This window comes from Scyliorhinus torazame, chromosome 4 (assembly GCF_047496885.1).
Source record: "Scyliorhinus torazame isolate Kashiwa2021f chromosome 4, sScyTor2.1, whole genome shotgun sequence".
In the NCBI taxonomy this organism is placed as follows: Eukaryota; Metazoa; Chordata; class Chondrichthyes; order Carcharhiniformes; family Scyliorhinidae; genus Scyliorhinus; species Scyliorhinus torazame.
Window position 1 is genome coordinate 153,725,453 of NC_092710.1, and position 22,057 is coordinate 153,747,509.

Below are 22,057 nucleotides of genomic sequence, written 5' to 3' on the forward strand. Positions count from 1 at the left end.
CACATTAAGAAAAACTAGGTAAATACTGCACAACCCTCATGTCACACTACCAACTCAGTATGATTTTTGCCATATAACAGGCGACAACCACCTCTTGTGCGCATATATTGTACACCCCTGCTAATCCATGGCATAATCACAAGGTGATTAAAGATCAGGATTATTGATGAACTGCAGGATAATATCACCATCCAGAGAGCTTGGAAAGGCTAGAGCCATGATAGGATTGTCGAGCAGCACTCAGGATCCCTCCAGAGTTCTAGCAAAGCCTCTGTACCTCTGCCATGTCGTCTTCCCTAAGCCCAGGTAGTGAGAAATCTAGACCATGACCAAACGTAGGCCTCGAAGATTGGATACAATGCGCTTCGTCAAACTCAAAACGCTCAGCCTTCAAATGGAGATTATGTAAGTATGGCAACCAGTTCTCAAATTCGGCGGGAATTCATCCCCAGCTTCCCCTAGAAGATGACATGCACCAACACTCACTGTCTGACCCCAATTCCTCAAATCGACCAGGATATTCAACATACCATGCAACAGAATTCCCAAAGACTGATGGTGAGCCACCACCAAGGAGACCGCCCTATCGACTGACAGGATTTTGTTCTCCGTTTCATCCATAATCTTTAGGATATTTCGCAGTTCATCAGAGTGAGCACCAACAACCTGGCAAGGAGCCAGGATCATCGTCCACAACATCATTCACAATGGCAGTCACCACCTTGATGCCGACAGCATTGCCGAAACACAGACCCGCTCACCAGTAAAACCGCTCTGCAAGTTGGCCCCACCCCGGCTGCCTCCGACTGCATCAATCAAACAAGGATTTTTTTTGACTTAACTAGACTCCCCATCGCCAAATCATAGCCAGAACTTTCAAGAAACATAGCACAGGGCATACACACAGGGAGCAAATAATTATGGGATATGTATCAGGATATTAAAAAAGGATTTAAAAAATGAGTAGCATGAGCTCGCAAAAAGGCGACTCCCGACAACACTTTTTATCACTTTGCTGATGACTGAGTGTAGATAATTGGGGAATTAATTGGTTGGATTGGATTTATTCGGCTTTGTGGACAAGACATATTTGCATAATTTTCCATAGTCTCCACAGGAATTGGATAGATTCTAGAGTTGCAGTTCACAGCTTCCATGCTTGTAACAGAAGACCTCCAACTTAGTGGCAAATCAGAGATGGTTCTGGATAACCCAAACACACTTTACCTGCAGGATCTTCATAACTTAGTACATCATCCATTCCCTTAATACAATTTTTACATGAAGAAATGTAGCTACTTACTCTATATCCAACACCATAGAAGGATTAGACAATTCTTTGTCCTGCTCACTGTCATAAAATAGAATCTTCTTACTGCTCACAACTACATACTGTAAAACAAAACAAAAATATGCTTGCTTCAGAACAATTCAAACCAACAGAGAAATCTTGAAGCTATTTTGTTAAATTTTGTAAATTGATTTTTTATAATCAGATTGTTATAAGACCATATCAAAAATGGCAATTTACTGAGTGGGCTGAATCCACAGAAGTAACTTAAGAGCAGTTCTTAAAATGGTCAAACATTTACACAGCTTTGTAATTTGCACGGTGATGTTATCAAAAAGGGTTTGTGCTGTCTGGAAGTAGCCCACCAGGACAATCAACTTAAGCAAATGTGAATGGCCCACTCACAGAACTATGCACAGACATATTCAGTGTGGACCAAGCTTCTAAACTCAATTACTGTGGAAAATGAACCCTGGATGAGAAGGGGACCCCATCGACTATTTAATCTAAACTCTTAAAGTGGATCCTACAGTCAGCATTGCAGTGAAGCAATCTGGAAAGAGTGTCCTGCAGTCAGCATCACAGTGAAGCATCAGGTTACGATCCAACACAGACAGGGCCAGGCAACATGGGGCCTACAGGAGGTCCAGAAGGAGCAGCAAGCGGAGCAAGAGCACTCGGGACCCGACCTGGCCAGGCAACGCAGGGCTCAGTTCACGGTTCTGTAGAAGGATTATTCAGATCCTTCTATTTGGGAGGAGAGAGAGAGACAAGACTTAAATAAAGAACATTGAGAGACATGAGATTTCAATAAAGTGTGCAGAGGGAGAGACGTGGGACTTCAATATGGGCATGGAGGGAGAGAGAAGCAAGAGTTCAATAGAGAACAGAGAGAGGAAGGGGAGACTTCAATGAAGAGCAGAGAAAGGGAGGAGAGACTTCAATGAAGAGCAGAGAAAGGGAGGCAAAACTTCAATAAAGAGGAGAGGGAGGCAAGACTTCAATAAAGAGTAGAGAGCTGTATAATGGGCAGCACCTAGAGGAGCGTACAAGAGGGGAACACTGGAATAGATAGTCGAGCAACACCCAGGGCTGGAGAAGAGACTACAAGGGAGAGAGCTGATTTGTAAACAGTGGGCAAGTTGTTGTTCTCCAATTTAAGGCTAAGTTAAGGAAAAGCAAGAGTTCTAGTTTTTAATAAAATAAGTTATTCTATTTGGAATAAATTTAACATAAGCATCTTTTAACTTAGAAGTATGGTTGGGGAGCTCAGTCCCATGTTTTGATAAACCTGCAATATGTGGGAATTCCTGGACACTCCGTGCAGTCTGCAGACCAGATTTACAGGAGGTGTCACTGGTTTGACCAGCTTGAGTCGTGTTTTGAAGCTTGAGCATCGGCTGGAGGCTCAACAGTGCATCTGCGAGGCTGAGAGATTTGCGGATAGCATGTTTTTAATGTGGGGTAAAGCTGTGCGCACGAGTGGCGTTTTCGGAGTATCAGAGCAACCAGTGCTCTTCACGGCGAGAGGGGGGCTGATATCCTAGCCTTTGCCTCCTTGATCTCCTGCTGGAGACTCCTCGTCAGCTGGCAGTCAGCAGCACCACCTAAGGCTGCCAACAGTCATGATGCAAGGAAGAGAAAGAAAGGGGGCAGAGGAAGGGGCGGGTTGCTGAATACACCCAAGAGGAACACGGGGGACAAGCAAAGGGGAGGAAAAGTACAAGAGACCGGTTTGCTGGCAGATTAGTGCCACACAGTACATAAACCATTGTAAATACGTGTTTCGGCCAAGTCTGGCAATGTAAGGTCTGCAAGAGAAGTATTTTCAATAAGAGGGGCTACTGTTAGCAGTTGTCGGTTGGAACAACCTCTTTTGTTGACACATGTGTCAGTTTTGTTTGACTTTGTAAACTTTTGATATAAAATGTTAAAAGCTCAAAAAAAATATCTTCAAAAAACCAAAGGTGGTAAAAGCCCATGGGATCCAGGGCAATTTGTCAAATTGGATCCAAAATTGGCTTAGTGGCAAGAGGCAAAGGGTGTCGGTTGAAGGCTGCTTTTTTGTGACTGGAAGCCTGTGCCCAGTGGTGTACTGCAGGTATCAGTGCTGGGTCCCTTGCTGTTTGCAGATGACACAAAAATTGGTGGTATGGTAAATAGCAAGGAGGAAAGCCATAGATTACAGGATGATCGAGACGGGCTGGTCAGATGGGCAGAACAGTGGCAAATGGAATTTAACCATTTAACCAAGAAGATATGGGAATACACAATGAAAGGTAGGACCATAGGAAGTACAGAGGATCAGAGAGACCTTGGGGTACATGTCCAAAGATCTCTGAAGGCAGCAGGATAGGTAAATAAGGTGGTTCAGAAGGCATATGGGACACTTGCCTTTAGTAGCTGAGGCACAGAATATAAGAGCAGGGAGGTTATGATGGAGCTGTATAAGATGCTTGTTAGGCCACAGCTAGAGTACTGTGTGTAATTCTGGTCGCCACATTATGGGAAGGATGTGCTTGCACTACAGAGGGTGCAGAGGATATTCATCAGGGTGTTGCCTGGGCTGCAGCGTTTCAGCTATGAAGAGAGGCTGGTTAGGCTGGGGTTGTTTTCCTTAGAGTAAAGAAGGCTGGGGGAGGGGGTGTGGGGAGGGGGGATTGAGGTGTATAAAATTATGAAGGGCATATATTGGGCAGATAGGAAGAAACCTTTCCCCTTTGTTCAGGGGCCAATTCTAGGGGCATAGATTTATGGTAATAGGCAGGAGATTTAGAGGGGATTTGAGGAAAAGCTTTTTCTTCCAGAGGGTGTTGGGAATTTGGAACTTACTGCCTGGGGTACGAGGTAGGAACCCGCAAAATATTCAGATGAGCACTTGAAACGCCATAGCATACAAGGCTACAGACCAAGTGCTGGAAAATGGGATTAGAATAGCCGGCACAGCACGATGGGCCAAAGGGCCTCTTTCTGTGTTGTAAATCTCTATGACACTATGACTCTAATGGACCTGGAATGGGGGCTCCGCAGCTTGCTTTGCCAATAATTAGTAATTGACTAGTTTGTGAATGGAAGTCATGTGATAGCAAGCTAACCTTTCATGTTAGAAAAGAAAAGAAACTGCTTCCCCAGGGTCAGAATCAGACAGATCATGAGTGGGTAACAATGAAAAGAGAATGCGTGATCCCTCGATTTCTCCCCAGCATTCTGCAAGCATGTACCTGCCAAACAACGCAGGCAAAGGGCAGCACGGTGGTGCCGTGGTTAGCATTGTTGCCTCATGGTGCTGAGGACCCAGGTTCGAACCCAGCCCTGGGTCACTGTCCGTGTGGAGTTTGCATTCTCTCCGTGTCTGCGTGGGTCTCACCCCCACAAACCCAAAAAGATGTGCAGTGTAGGTAGGCCACGCTAAATTGCCCCTTAATTGAAAAAAAAAATTGGGTATTCTAAAAAAAATTTAAAATTAAAAAACAAACACTGCAGGCAGTATCTTGAACGTGAACAAAACAGTTGCTTATTTCAGAGGAAGTGACAGAAATCATCCCTGCACAGGATCTGGAAAGTAATCAAACATGGTCTGAAGCCATCCAACATATCAATCTACAGATCCTTACACCACTGACTTTCTCTTGGACACACAAACAATTTAACCTACCCTCTCTCTTTGCAAGTTCTTCTGCATGAGTGTGTGAGTCACATGGCTGGATGTGAGAGAAAGAGTTGGAGCTTTCTTATTTTTTAAATATTTAAAAATATTGTTCAGGACAATAAACATAATTTCCTTTTCTTTTAAAAACTTACAAGAAAATCTGTATCTGCTTTTTTTTGGGGTCACAGAACTTAAACAGTTAAGTACTCACTAACTTGACAGGCAAATCTTTAAAACCAACTGCTGTGGTCAACCGAGAGGCAACCAGAGAGGGTAAACCATGTACTATTTCCAATTAGAAAGACAAGGGCAGCAGCAGGTGCATGGGAACACCAACTGCAAGTTTCCCTCCGAGCCATACGCCATCCTGCCTTGGAACAATATCAGAGTTCCTTCACTGTCACCAGGTAAAAATCCTCAAACTATCTCCTATACAGTACAGCAGGTGCACCTACACCACATAGACGACAGTAGTTAAAGAAATCAACTCACCAGCACCTTCTCATGGACAATTGGGGATGGGCAAAAATCGCAGGCATTGCCAATGACACGCATATCCCACAAGTGAATACAAATAAAAAAAGATGCAGAAACAAAATACTGCAAATACTGGATGTCTGAAATGAAATGAAATTAGGAGAGCTAAGAGGGCATGAACAATCTTTGGCGGGTAGGATCAAGGAAAACCCCAAGGCCTTTTACACATGTGAGAAATATGAGAATGACTAGAGCGAGGGTAGGTCCAATCAAGGACAGTAGCGGGAGATTGTGTATTGAGTCTGAAGAGATAGGACAGGTCTTGAACGAGTACTTTTCTTCAGTATTTACAAATGAGAGGGGCCATATTGTTGGAGAGGACAGTGTGAAACAGACTGGTAAGCTCGAGGAAATACTTGTTAGGAAGATGTGTTGGGCATTTTGAAAAACTTGAGGATAGACAAGTCCCCCGGGCCTGACGGGATATATCCAAGGATTCTATGGGAAGCAAGAGATGAAATTGCAGAGCCGTTGGCAATGATCTTTTCGTACTCACTGTCAACAGGGGTGGTACCAGGGGATTGGAGAGTAGCGAATGTCGTGCCCCTGTTCAAAAAAGTGAATCGGGATAACCCTGGGAATTACAGGCCAGTTAGTCTTACTTCGGTGGTAGGCAAAGTAATGGAAAGGGTACTGAAGGATAGGATTTCTGAGCATCTGGAAAGACACTGCTTGATTAGGGATAGTCAGTACGGATTTGTGAGGGATAGGTCTTGCCTTACAAGTCTTCTTGAATTCTTTGAGGTGACCAAGCATGTGGATGAAGGTAAAGCAGTGGATGTAGTGTACATGGATTTTAGTAAAGCATTTGATAAGGTTCCCCATGGTAGGCTTATGCAGAAAGTAAGGAGGCATGGGATAGGGGGAAATTTGGCCAGTTGGATAACGAACTGGCTAACCGATAGAAGTCAGAGAGTGGTGGTGGATGGCAAATATTCAGCCTGGAGCCCAGTTACCAGTGGCGTACCGCAGGGGTCAGTTCTGGGTCCTCTGCTGTTTGTGATTTTCATTAATGATTTGGATGAGGGAGTTGAAGGGTGGGTCAGTAAATTTGCAGACGATACGAAGATTGGTGGAGTTGTGGATAGTGAGGAGGGCTGTTGTCGGCTGCAAAGAGACAGGGTGCAGAGCTGGGCTGAGAAGTGGCAGATGAAGTTTAACCCTGAAAAGTGTGAGGTTGTCCATTTTGAAAGGACAAATATGAATGCGGAATACAGGGTTAACGGTAGAGTTCTTGGCAATGTGGAGGTGCAGAGAGATCTTGGGGTCTATGTTCATACATCTTTGAAAGTTGCCACTCAAGTGGATAGAGCTGTGAAGAAGGCCTATGGTGTGCTAGTGTTCATTAACAGAAGGATTGAATTTAAGAGCTGTGAGGTGATGATGCAGCTGTACAAAATTTTGGTAAGGCCACATTTGGAGTACTGTGTACAGTTCTGGTCGTCTCATTTTAGGAAGGATGTGGAAGCTTTGGAAAAGGTGCAAACGAGATTTACCAGGATGGTGCCTGGAATGGAGAGTAGGTCTTACGAGGAAAGGGTGAGGGTGCTAGGCCTTTCTCATTAGAACGGAGAAGGATGAGGTGCGACTTGATAGAGGTTTATAAGACGATCAGGGGAATAGGTAGAGTAGACAGTCAGAGACATTTTCCCCGGGTGGAACAAACCATTACAAGGGGACATAAATTTAAGGTGAATGGTGGAAGATATAGGGGGGATGTCAGAGGTAGGTTCTTTACCCAGAGAGTAGTGGGGGCATGGAATGCACTGCCTGTGGAAGTAGTTGAGTTGGAAACATTAGAGACCTTCAAGCAGCTATTGGATAGGTACATGGATTACGGTAGAATGATATAGTGTAAATTAATTTGTTCTTAAGGGCAGCACGGTGGCATTGTGGATAGCACAGTTGCTTCGCGGCTCCGGGATCCCAGGTTCGATTCCGGCTTGGGTCACTGTTTGAGCGGAGTCTGCACGTCCTTCCTGTGTGCGCGTGGGTTTCCTCCGGGTGCTCCGGTTTCCTCTCACAGTCCAAAGATGTGCAGGTTAGGTGGATTGGCCGTGATAAATTGCCCTTCGTGTCCAAAATTGCCCTTCGTGTTGGGTGGGGTTGCTGGGTTGTGACCTTGGATAGGGTGCTCTTTCCAAGAGCCGGTGCAGACTCGATGGGCCGGGTGGCCTCCTTCTGCACTGTAAATTCTATGATAATCTATGATTAATCTGGGACAAAGGTTCGGCATAACATCGTGGGCCGAAGGGCCTGTTCTGTGCTGTATTTTTCTATGTTCTATGAAATGGAAGGTCACTGAAACCATGGGCTGCATTCTGTCATTGGGTAAAAAGAGTTATACATTCTTATAAACTAGGAGCGCCAAGGACCCAGGTTCGAACCCAGCCCTGGGTCACTGTCCGTGTGGAGACTGCACATTCTCCGTGTCTGCGTGGGTCTCACCCCCACAACCTAAAGATGTGCAGGTTAGGTGAATTAGCATCTCTAAATTGACCCATAATTGGAAAAAATAGAATTGGGTATTCTAAATTTTTTTTAAAACTAGGAGAGTACAGGGCTGGGAGTGGGGAGGGAAAGGAAGCGGTTTGTCAGTGAGAATGGCAAAGAAGCGAAGGGACAGAGACTGATTGAATGACTGGCTTCAACCTTAATGTCAAAGAAATCCATGAGCTCTTGCACTTGTTAAAGTGAAGATGGAGGAGAAAGAGAACTGCTTAAGAACACAAGAGCAGGTGTGAGTGGGCCATACTCCGCCGAATGGCCTCCTTCGGCACTGTAGGGATTCTATGATGATACAAAGCCAGGTGGGAAAGCAAGTTGTGAGTATGATTCAAAGAGCCTGCAAAGGAATATAGATAGACTAAGTGAGTGGCCAAGAAGGTGGCTGATCAACTCGATTTTCCAACCTAACCCAATATCCCTTGATTCCCAAATCTCCAAGAATGTCGATCTCAGCCTTCTATATATTCAATGACTGAGCATCCAGAGATCTTTTTGGTAGAAAATTCAAAAGATTCATAATCCTCGTCATGGAGAAATTTATCCTCGAAAATAGCCAAACCCTTACCTGGAAACTGTGATCCCCAATTCTAGACACTCCAGCCAGGGAAAACAGCCTCTCAGCTTCTTCTCTGTCGAGCCCTCTCAGAATCTCATGATTCAATGTCATTTCCCACAACTCCAGAGAGTGTAGGCCTGTACTGCTTAATCCCTCCTCACAATGATTTGGTCCCACAAATCTATCTAGTGAATGTTTTGAACCCCAATTAAGGCTGTTATAACCGTCCTTTGATCTGGAACCCAAAACTGCACACTGTCTTTGAGGTGTTGTCTCACCAAAGTTTGTACAATCGTCTGTACTCTGCTACTCTAACCCCCAGCAATAAAGACCAATATAACATTTGCACAATTTCTTGTTGTACTTCCATAATAACTTGCAGTGTTTCTTCTGCAAGGATATCTAAATCCCTTTGAACATTTAATAGTTTCTCACCATTTAAAAAATTATTCCGTTTTCCTGTTCTTCAACGACCTCCCATTTCCCCATAAAATTCTCCATCTAGCCCCCTTTTGGCCCACTCACTTAGTCTATCTATTTCCTTTGCAAGCTCTTTGAATCATATTCACAATTTGGAGGAACACAAAAGGAACATTATGGGAAGAAAGGGTTGGTTTTCGGATTGGCTTCAGCAGGTAAGGTGCAGGCTGAGGGAACAAGATGACGCTGCAAGCAGCCACTTTGGAGGTGCCCTAAACAAAGGGAAAACCCGGAGTGCAAGGGCGCACCTACTTGGCATACACAGTTAGCGGCCAAAGGGAAACCCAGAGAGCAGGGGCGCGTCTACCAGGAAAGTATGATTGATCCCACAGGAAGGGAGGTACAAAATCCCCCACCAGGATTATCATCTGGAACGTCAGGGGATTTCACGGCCCAATGAAAAAATCCAGAGTCTTCGCCCATTTGAGAAGTTTGAGAGCCGACATAATCTTCCTGCAAGAAATACACCCGAGGGAGAAGGACCAACTGCGGGTAAGAAACAACTGGGTGAGACAGACGTACCATTCATGCTACGGGACGAGGGTTAGGGGTGTAGCCATACTGATTAGTAAGAGGACGACATTCATGGCGACAAAGACAGTAACGGACCAAGGGGGACGGTACATCATGGTCGGCGGTGTCCTGGACGGGGCACCGGTAGTTCTGGTAGATGTGTACACACCCAACTGGGACGACACAGATCTCATAAAAAAGACCATGGCGAAAATCCCCAACATCGACACACACCGACTGATCATGGGGGTGACTTCAACTGCGTCCAGAACCCATTGATAGACCGATCAAACCCCAAAACGGGGAAAAAGACAGACATGGCTAGGGAACTGGGACATTCATGGAGCAGATGGGTGCCGTGGACCCAGGGCAGTTCCTACATCCCGGTGAGAAGAAATTCTCGTTCTTTTCGCTGGTGCAGAAAGTATACACACGGATTTTGACTTCTTTGCAGTGGGGAAATCGGTGCTTTCAGAAATGGTCAAGGTGGAATACTCCACAATAGTCATCTCCAACCACGCTCTACATGGATGTGAGGTTGGAGAGGGGCCATGCCAAACGTACCATGTGGAGCTGGACACGGACCTTTTGGCCGAGAACATCTTCTGCTAGGAAACATCACAGGCCACAGGCGAGTACACCACTAACAACCAGAACGGGGAAGTCACACCCTCCACGTTCTGGGAAGCACTGAAAGCAGTGATTAAGAGTGGGAGATTATAGTCTACAAGGCACGTAGAGACAGGGAAAAGGATGGTTAGGCAACAACTGATTGACTCCATTCTGGAGGTCGACAGAAAGTACTCCGAGGCCCCGACCGTAGAGCTTCTGGTGGAGAGGAAAAAGCTCCAAATGGATTTGAACTTGTTATCCACCAGGAAGGCAGTGCACCAACTCTGCCAGACATGGGGGACCTTCTACGAACACGGAGAAAATGCAAGCCGCCTACTGGCTCACCAGCTGAGAAAGCAGGCAGCCACAAGGGAGATAGCGTAGATGAAGGACAGCAAAGACGGACTGGTAGCCGAATCAAAAAAGGTCAACCAAGCATTTAAGATCTTCTACCGAGGACTGTACACCTCCAAGCCCCCCGACAGGGATGTGGGGATGAAACAGTTCCTCAATGGACTGGACATGCCAGTCTTGTGGGGCAATAGGAGAGGGGAGCTGGAAGCACCAATACCACAGCGAGAGATAATGGAGAGCATCAGTTCCATGCAGTCAGGGAAGACGCTGGGACCTGATGGGCTCCAGGTGGACTTCTATTAAAAATTAATACCAGCCCTGGCCCCACACATTGGGGACATGTTCACAGATTTGATAGCGAGGGGCACCCTGTCGCCAACGCTAACACAGGTCACGCAATCGCTGATACCCAGAAAAGACAAAGGCCCGACCAAATGCAGTTCATACAGACCCATTTCGCTGCTCAATGTATACACGAAGATACTTGCGAAATCTTGGCTAAGAGACTGGAGAACTGCGTACCAGAGGTGGTCGTAGAAGACCACATGTGCTTTGTCAAGGGTAGATAGCTAACTGTGAACATCAGACGGCTGCTAAATGTAATAATCACCCCATCTGGGGAGAACTCCAGAGGTGATCGTCTACCTGGACGCAGAAAAGACCTTCGACAGAGTCAAATGGAAGTACCTCATTGAGGTACTGGAGCAGTTTAGGCTAGGGACGGGGTTCACCTTGTGGGTGAAACACCTGTACAATGCCCCCAAGGCGAGCGTTCGGATCAATACCACAAGCTTTGAATATTTCCAACTGCACAGAGGCACAAAGTAGGGATACAGACTGTCCCCGCTCTTGTTCGTCCTGGCAATCGAATCCCTGGCAATTGCTCTGTGAGACACAAAAGGCTCGAAGGACATCCAAAGAGGAGGCAGAGAGCACAAGTTTCACTCTATGCGGATGACCTGCTCCTCTACATCTTGGACCCACAGAATGGCCTGAAAGTAATCATGAATCTCCTGGAAGAGTTCGGGGCCTACTCGGGCTACAAACTCAACTTGGGCAAGAGCGAGGCATTCCCAGTGAACCTGAACGGGGGAGGGATGGAGCTGGAGGGACTTTCATTCAAACTAGCCAAATATAAATTCCGCTACCTGGAGATCTAGATAGCCCGAGACTGAACACGGATCCACAAGTGGAATCTGACCAGTCTGGCAGAGGACGTTAAAAAGGACCTACAGAGATGGGACATACTCCCGCTTTCCCTGGTGGGGAGGGTGCAGATGATCAAGATGGAACGTACTGTCGAGGTTCCTCTTCCTGTTCAGATCCACACCGATCTCCATTCCCAAGGCCCTTTTCCAAGAGATAGACAAAATGATCATGGCATTTGTGTAGGGGGGAAAGAACCAAAGGATTCCCAAGCCGACACTACAAAGGAGAAAAATATGGGCGTCCTGGCCCTCCCAACCTGCAATATTACCACTGGACAGCCAAAAAGGTGAGAGGATAGATATGAGAACCTAACATGGAATGAGGAGTCCTCCTGCAAGGGACGACCGTCGGGGCCCTCGCCACGACAGCGCTTCCATCCCCTCCATCCCCGGCAAAATACACGTCCTGCCCAGTGGTGGCAGCCACATTGAGGACATAGAACCAAATGAGGTAGAATTTCAGTTTAACCGAGATGTCCTCCATGGCCCCCATCTGCGGCAACCACAAATTCCTGCCAGCCATGTTCGACGCCACCTTCAGAAAATGGAGACAGGATAGGGGGATGCTGGGGGACAAACTCACGACCCTGGACAAACTAACGGAAGATCTGGAGCTACCGACAGGACAGGAACTCCTGCACCTTCAAATCAAACACTTTCTCTGCAAGGAGACGGCGAGGTATCCTGGGGCCCCGAGTGACACTTTACTTGAAGAGTAATAAACACGGACAGTAAGGAGAGGAGTAACTGTGGGGATTCTACGGATGATTGCTGGAAAGGGCAAGGACACCACTGGGCGGAGTTAGGCAGAAATGGGAGAACGCACTGGGGGCAGAAGTGAGGTGGGGACTCTGGAGAAAGGCACAGAGTAGGGCCAACTCTATCTCCTCCTGCGCAAGGCTAAGCCTCATGCAGTTTAAAGTGGTGCACAGAGCGCAACTAACCAGAACCCGAATGAACAGGTTCTTCCCGGAGATGGAGGATAAATGCCAAACATGCCCACACGTTCTGGGCCTGTCCCAGACTTGTTGGGTTCTGGACAGCCTTCTTCGAGGATTTGTCCAAGGTTGTGAGGGTGGAGCCACGTCCAAGAGTGACAGTCTTCGGGGTATCGGACCAGCCAGAACTACATATGGGGAAAGAGGGCAAACGCCCTGGCTTTTGCTTCCTTCATCGCACGCCGGAATATCCAGCTCTGCTGGCGATCAGCAGCACCACCCACAGCTGCAGACTGGCTGGCAGACCTCGGAATTTCTCCATCTGGAGAAGAACAAGTACACTATCCGAGGGTCAGATGAGGGCTTCCACAAAGTGTGGGGGTTATGCATCAGCCTGTCCCAAGACCTGTTCGAAGCCAACAGTGACTAGGGAAAAGGGGGGGGGGGGGGGGGGGGCGGGGAGCAGATAAGAACACACAGTGGAGAGGAACAGAGCAGGAAGGGGAGAGGAGGTAACCTAAGAGAGCACAGACAGAAACATGGGGAAAAATGGGAGGAGGGGAGGGGGCAGGAAGCCCCCCACCGAACACATAAAACCAACAATTAAAACTGCATAAGAGAGGAGCGAAGCACAGTAGTGTGTCACCCAGGGCGAAAGTTAGTGCCAGGGAAGAACCAGACTACCAACGGGGGGGGCAGGGACAGAGAGAATGTATGTAAAAATGTGTAAATAAGAAACGTCACAACATGTAAATATCAGGTGCACTATATGTTAAGTTGTTATTCTGCAAAAACTGAAAAACGGCAATAAAATGTTTTTTTTAAAAAAAAACAATTTTGCTACTCCCTTCTTCATTGCTTAGTTGTAGGGGCTCTTATAATCTGTTTTTGTATTTCTTGTTGGTAAACTCTGAATTTATTTGGTCATTCTAAATTGCTGGATTCTAAAACTCCGTCCTCAAGCACACTATTTTTCCTGGCAATACTTTAAGCTTCTTTTAATCTCTACTATTGTTAACTTTTTAGTTGCCCATGGATAGAACATCTTGCCTGTGGAGTATTTATTTCTCAAAGGATAGTATGCAAGGGGAGTATAACATTTCTTTAAATGTTAATAAGTACTCATCTACACACAACTTTTTGATGTAATTTTCTAATCTGCTTTAGCCAATACTTCCCCTGCTCTACCAGATCGAACATAAAAACAGAAAATGCAGGAAAAACTCAGCAGGTCTGCAGCATCTGCGTCGAGAGAAACATGGTGAACAGGAGTGCCCATATGACTTCTCCACAGCTGAAGAAAGGTAGAAATGTGATGGATTTTACACTGTTAAAGAGAGGGTGGGACAGGTGGAGCAACAGAAGGTCAGGAATGAATGGAAACACAGGAGTGATTTGACAAAGACGTCTTGGAAACAAGACATAGGGAGTATTAAAGAAACTTACAGAGTGGCATAAAGGAAAAATAGCAGAATGTGTTCATGGCAGAGCAAGTGTCAGCGCTCTGTGAAGGCAAACGCAAGAACAAGTTACAGATGGCCCTGTGGGGGAGGGAGTTGGGGAATAATGAGATTTTAAAAAGGATCAAAATAGATGAAGGAGTTCATGGCTTGTGGTTGTTGATCTGACTGTTAAGACCAGAAGGCTGTAAAATGCCTAATGGGAAGAAAAGGTGCTAGGCCTCGCGTTTGTGATGAGCTTCCCTGAAGCAGCCACGGTTGGAATTGTCAGCATGAGAACATGATGGTGAGCTGAAATAGCAAGCAACAGGAGGGCCGGCATCAAGCTTGACCGAAGGTATTCCACAAAGCGGTCACCTCTAATGAGTTATTTAGGTTTAAGCTCTACCTAGGGCTTATATACATCACTGTCAAACTCCATGTGAAATATTATATCATGACCACTCTCGCCCAGGGATAACTTATTATGAGGTTACTAATTAACCCTGTCTCATTACAAGACAAGCGTGGAAATTTCTGAAAAATGTGCCAGGTTCTGATTGAAAACCAGCGTGCCTTTCCCCAGAAACACAGCCAGGTTTGCCATCCAGATCCTCTGACACTTTGAGAAAAAGAAAATTGGTGGGTGAGTTTAGCACCGTCGCTCTGGAGGGCAGGGCCTCAGAGCCAGCAAGCCCGGCTAGACAGAGGTCGGGTGCCACGATCAACGAGAATACCAAACTCCCGCCCTCCCCCCTCACAACACTAGGGGGAAATCTCCCTCTCTCCCCCTCCCTCGTTCCCTCGCCCCGCCTGCTCTCCCCCCTCCCGCTTCCTCTCCCCCTCCTTCCCGCTTCCTCTCCATCCTCCCTGCTTCCTCTCCTCCCCCACCCGCTCCCTCTCCCCCCCTCCTGCTCCCTCTTCCCCCCTCCTGCTCACTCTCTCCCCTCCTGCTCACTCTCTCCCCTCCTGCTCACTCTCTCCCCTCCTCCTGCTCCCTCCCCCCTCCTGCTCCCTCCCCCCCCTCCTGCTCCCTCCCCCCCCCCTCCTGCTCCCTCTCCCACCCCCTCCTGCTCCCTCTCCCACCCCCTCCTGCTCCCTCTCCCACCCCCTCCTGCTCCCTCTCCCATCCCCTCCTGCTCCCTCTCCCACCCTCTCCCTCCCTCACGCTCTCTCCCTCCCTCACGCTCTCTCCCTCCCTCCCTCACCCCCACCTCACATCCCCCCCCCTCACATCCCCATCAGAATGATGGGTAGGTGTACCAATCCAAGCAAAATCATTAATTATGGGCCAGGAAAATTCTATTAACCAGAATGACCACAATCATTATCTGCATTAAAACTTTAACCAAACATTTTTCTCTTAGGTAATATTTTATAGTAAAAATTATATTAATTATTTTAGTTGTTTACCAATCAGCCAAATAGTCCAAGTAGAAGTTAGCAGATGAGGTCATTCATCAAAACTTCCAAAGCTACGTGCAGGTGTATTCATCACCCATTCTGCTAACCACCTTTAATGTGAACCAAAAAGACACATGACTGGCTGCACCACTGCACCGTTATCACCAGAAACCAGAGACTTGCAAATACACATCCCAAACTAAATTTTAAACACATAATTTATCAAGCGGATGATTGTTAATCCATATAATTAAAGGGAGTTTCTTTGAAACGAAAAACATACCTGTTTTCGCCACAAGAATTTCTTTGTGTTGTTTCTCATAGGCAAGGAAAGCCAACCTTCCAACCTGGATTCTAAAAAACAATGGAAATGCAATTTTAAAAAAAACACTTGACATTGAGCAAAACTCTAGGCATCCAAATGGAGTGGAATTGGTGCTTGGTTTTCTGGCAATTTTTACATACCGGATTTTATACATTTTCTAAATACAAATATAAGAAAACTAATATTTTTTACTTTTTGGTACAACTGCCAGAATTTGTAATCCCGGTTATTGAAAATTTCTGTCAGTACAGAAGCACATCTTCATGCTGTCATGAATCTATCTAGCGATAAATTAATTTAACAAAACATAATAGGATGCAAAAAATTCAGCAACAGGTAGAAATCTGCCGCGAGACAGCAGTAGACAATATTCAAAATGCCCCATTGATGTGCGTCTCTCCCAATAACAAGATTAGAAGGCCGTTTGGATAAGAATCAGGTGTGAATAGTTTTTGATGAGAAACAGTTTATAGACAATTGGGAAGGTCAATGAGGTATACATTTCAAGGCAGTTGATAGGGACAGACAGCCGAATACACAGAAAGCATAATCAAAAAGGAACAAAAGTATAATTGGCCCCACAATCGGGAGGCAGAGAGGCAGTTAACACCTAGCAGTCTCAAAGCAGATACGCCAGTTTTCAGGCACCAAGCCTGAAAGCTGGATTTTCAGCTAGCAGCCTAGAAGCCTGTTTTACATCAAACAAGCATCTAAGTCTTAGCGTCAAGGCAGTGCAGAAAATCTTTGTAACGGCTGTTTTAAATATCTTCACTGGACCAGGAAAATATATTTCCAGACTTGATTATCATCCCTGTATTGTGTGTTAACTATAAGCTTGTTATTTAATTTAGATATTTTTTGGGGAAACGGGAGTCTTGCGGAGTTCAGGTATCATAGATATATTTTGGAACATGGAGTACGTTCTATAGAAACTGTGCGAGTTTTGTAATTCATACGTATTAATTGCATGAGAGTAGAGTCATCCTGTTCGTGAGTATTTGTCTTTTTTTTAATAAATAGTCTTTAATACTGGTTACCTGATGTCTGGTCTATTTATTCTCACTGGAGTTTCACTTGTCTGCTCACATCAAAACAAAATAAACCTATACACCCCAACGAACCACTGTTCCAAGTTGGGATACCCTCACAGATAACATCAGCGTGCTTCAACGTCACAGGAGTACCAATTGTGTACCTGTCTTAAACTGAAGAAATTTAGAAATCAAACCTGCAGAAAGTTCAGTTTTGTGTTCAGTCCTCATTTGAAACTGTTTATTTTCCTCATCATTTATTATTATAAAACATTATGCACTCAAAGAGTTACAGCAATACCCAGAATTAATTGAAAATAATTAAGATTTGACAAGTCCAAAAAATGCTTGAACGGAAACCCCAAATTATGGGATTCTCTTTAATATTATCTTGTTTAATCAAGGTAAAACATGTTTGATCCTAGAATCTGCATTATAAAGCCAGAACAAAAGGCACATAATTACCAAGAGGTTAGGGTGATCAGCCATGCAAATAATTTAATTAGAAGTTAATAAGTTACACATCATACTTGCACGGACTCTTTCGGATGAACATATTAAAATCAAATCCTAAAAATAGGTAAATTCCAATACAAAAGATTAAGTGATAGCTTTTTAAAAAGGTAATTTTTTCTTCTATATCCGCCTGCATGCGGTTATAGTCCACTTCAAATAGCATTTTTGCATCTCAATCTTTGCGTATACAAAGACTATTAGACAAACTTTAAAAAGAATTTAGTTTATTTTTTAAAAAGCAATGGCGTTCAAGTCACATGCAGTACATCACCTGCGGAAACAGGTTCAAGATCTGTGTCAGAGCCAGGATCAGACTGTGTGCGTACAAAGGAATCTGCGTCTTCATCTGAGTCAGACTCAGAATTATGGAGGTAAGAATAAGAGGGCTTAGTGGCAAGGGTGACAGAGGTAGAAGAGCGTTTGTAGCTAAATGACATGGACTCCGTTGTGTGGGATTGAGTAATCCGAACTGAGAAAACCAAGGCAGCAAAACAAGTAGTTTTTAATTTTCATAGTTTAAGTTTGGATTAAAAAAATAGAAAATTAAAAATGAAACTGAACAGAAATAATCCAGTAGCAGAAAGAAGAGCAAAACTAAGTTAAATACAAATGTTTGAAGTTTGTAGAATGTGTTTCGGGATCTTAATAAAATGCAGCTATAGTTTATATTGCTACATGAAATAACTTAGTTTTGAAAGCACTTTAATAATTGTATGGACTTCCGGTGGTGGCCATGACGTGAATGGTCGCACACAGGATAGCTCCTGCTTGATGGCACAGGAAAGAGCTTTTTTTTTTACCCGATACTGGGTGGAACTTTGATGAAATGGCATAGGTAAAGGTTTGAGGAGTAGTTTCCCCGGGAGTGATATATCCGCTGGTTACCAAACCTGGCAGAAGGAGGTGGGAGACCTGGCCAAAGAGTTAGAGGAATCCTGTACAGCAGCAGCAGCCAGTGTAAGGATGGCTGTGGTTGAAGGGCTGTTGCAAGGTGGAAGGCCCCAGGCTGGTGCAGTTGATGTCTTTTATTAAGGAGGAAATCGATATGATAAGGGAGGGGGGGGGGGGGGGGGGGGAAGAGAGAATTACAAATGCCTTAATAAAATATATTTATTTTTCAAATTAAGGAGGAAATCTGCCAGCAGAGGAAGGAAAGGCAGTAGGATTGCTCGAAGGCCATCAAAGGAGCTGTGGCACCCCTGAAGAGTTCATTGCAATGGGTGAAGAAGTGTTTGGCGGTGCAGGGGTCACAGATTCGGGAGATCGAGGAGTGATCTCGGACCACAGCGCTCTTGTGGTGGCTCTGGAGGCGGAGGTGGGGCTCCGAGGGGACCTGTGTAAAACATTGAGGGCAAGAGTGGAGGAACAGGAGAATACCTTGAGAAGGCAGAACCAGCGAATAGAGGGCCTGACTGAAGGAGTGGAAGGTATGAATGCCGCGAAGTATATCTCGAAGACGATGGCGGGGCTGGTGGCAGAAGGGGTGCTAGATAAGGCGCCTAAAGTGAACCGAGCGCATAGGCCTGAGGCAGAAGCCTAGAGCTGGGGAGCTGCCGCGGGCGGTGATTGTGAGACTACACAAGTTTGTGGAGAAAGAGAAGATTTTGCGACTGGGAGGGGAATGAGGTCCAAATTTACCAGGACATCGGAGCCGAGTTGGCAAAGCGGCGGGCAGGTGCTGTACCGGCGGCAGATCAGGTTTGGGATGCTCTACCTGGCGAAATTATGGGTGATGTTCGGAGGCTAGGAGTATTATTTCGAGACCCCAGAAGCGACAAATACTTCATTAATGAGCATAAACTGGGGGTGAACTGAGTGGACAATGGTTCGGAACCGGGGTGTTAGCACTTCGTAATGGTTGAAAACATGTTCGGAGTGGGGGTAGGGATTGGGGGATTTTCGTCCCCTCTGGTTTGGAGGGGGACCTTTTTTTGGTTTGTTGTTTGCTGTTGGGATTGTAAAGGGTGGTACGGGTGAACGTTTATGTGGGGGTGGATGTTCCCATTCCCCCCTCCCATTTTATGGGACTGTTTGTGTTCAGCATTTGTTTGTTTGTTTTTGGGGAAGGCGGCCTGGGATTTAGGAGAAGTGTTTGTTTGGGTGGGAGAAGGTAGGGTCAGCAGGGAGCTTTCTTCCTTGAGCTGAGTGGGGAGAGCAGTGCCTTTCGATAGGGGCTGTCATGCTAGCAGGTGATTTTGGTGAACGGAAATGAGGTGGTGGGGGAGAATGCCTAGAGGGGTGGCCCGGGGAGTTGTTGCAACATGGCAGGAGGCGAGAGATGACATGGTCAGGACAGAGAAAGGATGGGCTAGGTATAAGGTGGAATTAAGGGGGTGGAAGTGGGGAAGATGACGAACGGTAGCGGGGATTGGAGGCGTAAGCCCTCCGGTAAGGCTGGTAGCGTGGAACGTCCGGGGACTGAACGGCCAGTTAAAAGCCGGGGTGGTCTTTCTGCAGGAGACACACTTCCGTATGAAGGAGCAGGTTGGGTTAAGGAAGGGGTGGGTCGGGCAGATCTTTCACTCAGGGTTTGATTCAAAATCAAACAGCAAAAAAATGGGATTTGTGAGTGCAAAGGAGGGGAGGGATCCGGGTGGAGGATATGTGATTTTGAGTGGGGTGTTGGAAGGGGAGCTGGTGATGATGGTAAATGTGTATGCCCCAAATTGGGATGGTAATGGTTTCATGAGCGGGTTGCTGGCAGTGATCACGGATTTGGCCATGCACCAGTTGATCATGGGAGGAGATTTTAATTGTGTTCCAGAGCCAAGGGACAGGTAGTTTTGAGGAAACAATGGGGCTGCAGAAGGACTTGGACAAGCTAGGAGAGTGGGCAATGAAGTGGCAAATGAAATACAATGTGGAAAAGTGTGAGGCTATGCACTTTGGAAGGAGGAATTTAGGCATAGACTATTTTCTAAATGGGGAAATGCTTCAGAGATCAGAAGCACAAAGGGACTTGGGAGTCCTTGTTCACGATTCTCTGAAGGTTAATGTGCAGGTTCAGTCGGTAGTTCAGAAGGCAAATGCAATGTTAGCATTCATGTCAAGAGGGCTAGAATACAAGACCAGGGATGTACTTTTGAGGCTGTATAAGGCTCTGGGTCAGACCCCATTTGGAGTATTGTGAGCAGTTTTGGGCCCCGTATCTAAGGATGGATGTGCTGGCCTTGGAAAGGGTCCAGAGGATGTTCACAAGAATGATCCCTGGAATGAAGAACTTGTCATATGAGTTCCATATTTTTGAGGACTCTGGGTCTGTACTCATTGGAATTTAGAAGAATGAGAAGGGATCTTATTGAAACATATAAGTTACTGTGAGGCCTAGACATGGAGAGGATGTTTCCACTTGTAGGAAAAACTAGAACCAGAGGACACCATCTCAGACGAAAGGGACGATCCTTTAACGCAGAGATGAGGAGGAATTTCTTCAGCCAAAGGGTGGTGAATCTGTGGAACTCTTTGCCGCAGAAGGCTGTGGAGGCCAATTCATTGAGTGTCTTTAAGACAGAGATAGATAGGTTCTTGATTAATAAGGGGATCAGGGGTTATGGGGAGAAGGCAGGAGAACGGAGATGAGAAAATATCAGCCATGATTGAGTGGCGGAGAAGACTCGATGGGCCGAGTGGCCTAATTCTGCTCCTATGTCTTATGGTCTTACGGTCCTTTGACACGTCTATAAGGTGTATTCGAGGATTGATCACTTTGTAGTGAGTCGGGGGGGTTTTGGGTGGGATGGAGGGGGCAGAGTATGCGGGGATAATTTTCTCGGACCATGTGCCCCACAGGCTGGAGATTCGGTTTAGATCGGGACGAGAGCAGAGGCCGGGGTGGAGGTTTGATTCAGGGTTGTTGGTGGATGGAAGTTTTTAATGATAAGGTGCGGCGGCGATTAAGGAGCATGTGGAGTTGAATTAGAATGGGGAGGTGTCGGCAGCCATCAAGCACTGAAGGCAGTGGTCCGGGGACAAATTATTTTGTTTAAGGCTCGTGCGGATAGGGAAAGGAGGGAGGAACATGACCGTCTAGTGAACGAGATAGTGGAGGTGGACAGGGAGTATTCGAGGGTGCCCACCACGGAGGGATTGGCGAGGAGGAAAAAGTTGCAGGGCAGTTTGACAGTTTGACAGGTTGACAATGGGGAGGGCCGTAGGGCAACTGCGTAGGGCAAGAGGGGTGTAATACGAGTATGGGGAGAAGGCGAGCCGCATGCTGCCGCACCAGCTACAGAGGCAGGCCGCATCCAGGGAAATATTGCTGATACGGACTGGGGCTGGAGATGTGGTGTCGGAGCCAGGGAAGATAAATGAGGCGTTTAGGTAATAATACCAGGGACTGTACCAGGCGGACCCAGGGGGAGAGGAGGGGGACATGGGGCAGTTTCTGGATGAACTGGAATTTCCCAAGGTGGAGGAAGCAAAGAGGCAGGTGTTAGAGGAGCCCCTGAGTCTGAGGGAGGTGCTGGATAGTATTAGGGGTATGAACTCGGGGAAGGACCCAGAGCCAGATGGGTAGCCAGCCGAATTTTATAAGGAATTTGCGACGGACCTGGTACCACATCTGTTGGGGGTATTTAATGAAGCGCTGGAGATGATGACGCAGGCAGTAATCACGCTAATCCTGCAAACGGGGGAAAAGTGGGTTCATATCGGCCCATATCATTTTTGAACACGGATGTGAAAATACTGGCTAAAT

The 22,057-nt window shown here is 46.3% G+C and overlaps 1 protein-coding gene across 1 annotated transcript in view; it reads right to left on the minus strand.

Moving 5' to 3' along the window:
- LOC140410553 (rho-associated protein kinase 2-like) overlaps positions 1-22,057 on the minus strand; it is a 374,766-nt gene that overhangs the window by 47,570 nt on the left and 305,139 nt on the right. Inside the window, exons 27-28 of the mRNA XM_072498789.1 lie at positions 15,773-15,843; positions 1,304-1,392 (exon numbers count right to left, since the gene is read on the minus strand). Of these exons, the coding sequence (XP_072354890.1) occupies positions 1,304-1,392; positions 15,773-15,843 (160 nt within the window). The remainder of the gene's footprint in view (positions 1-1,303; positions 1,393-15,772; positions 15,844-22,057) is intronic.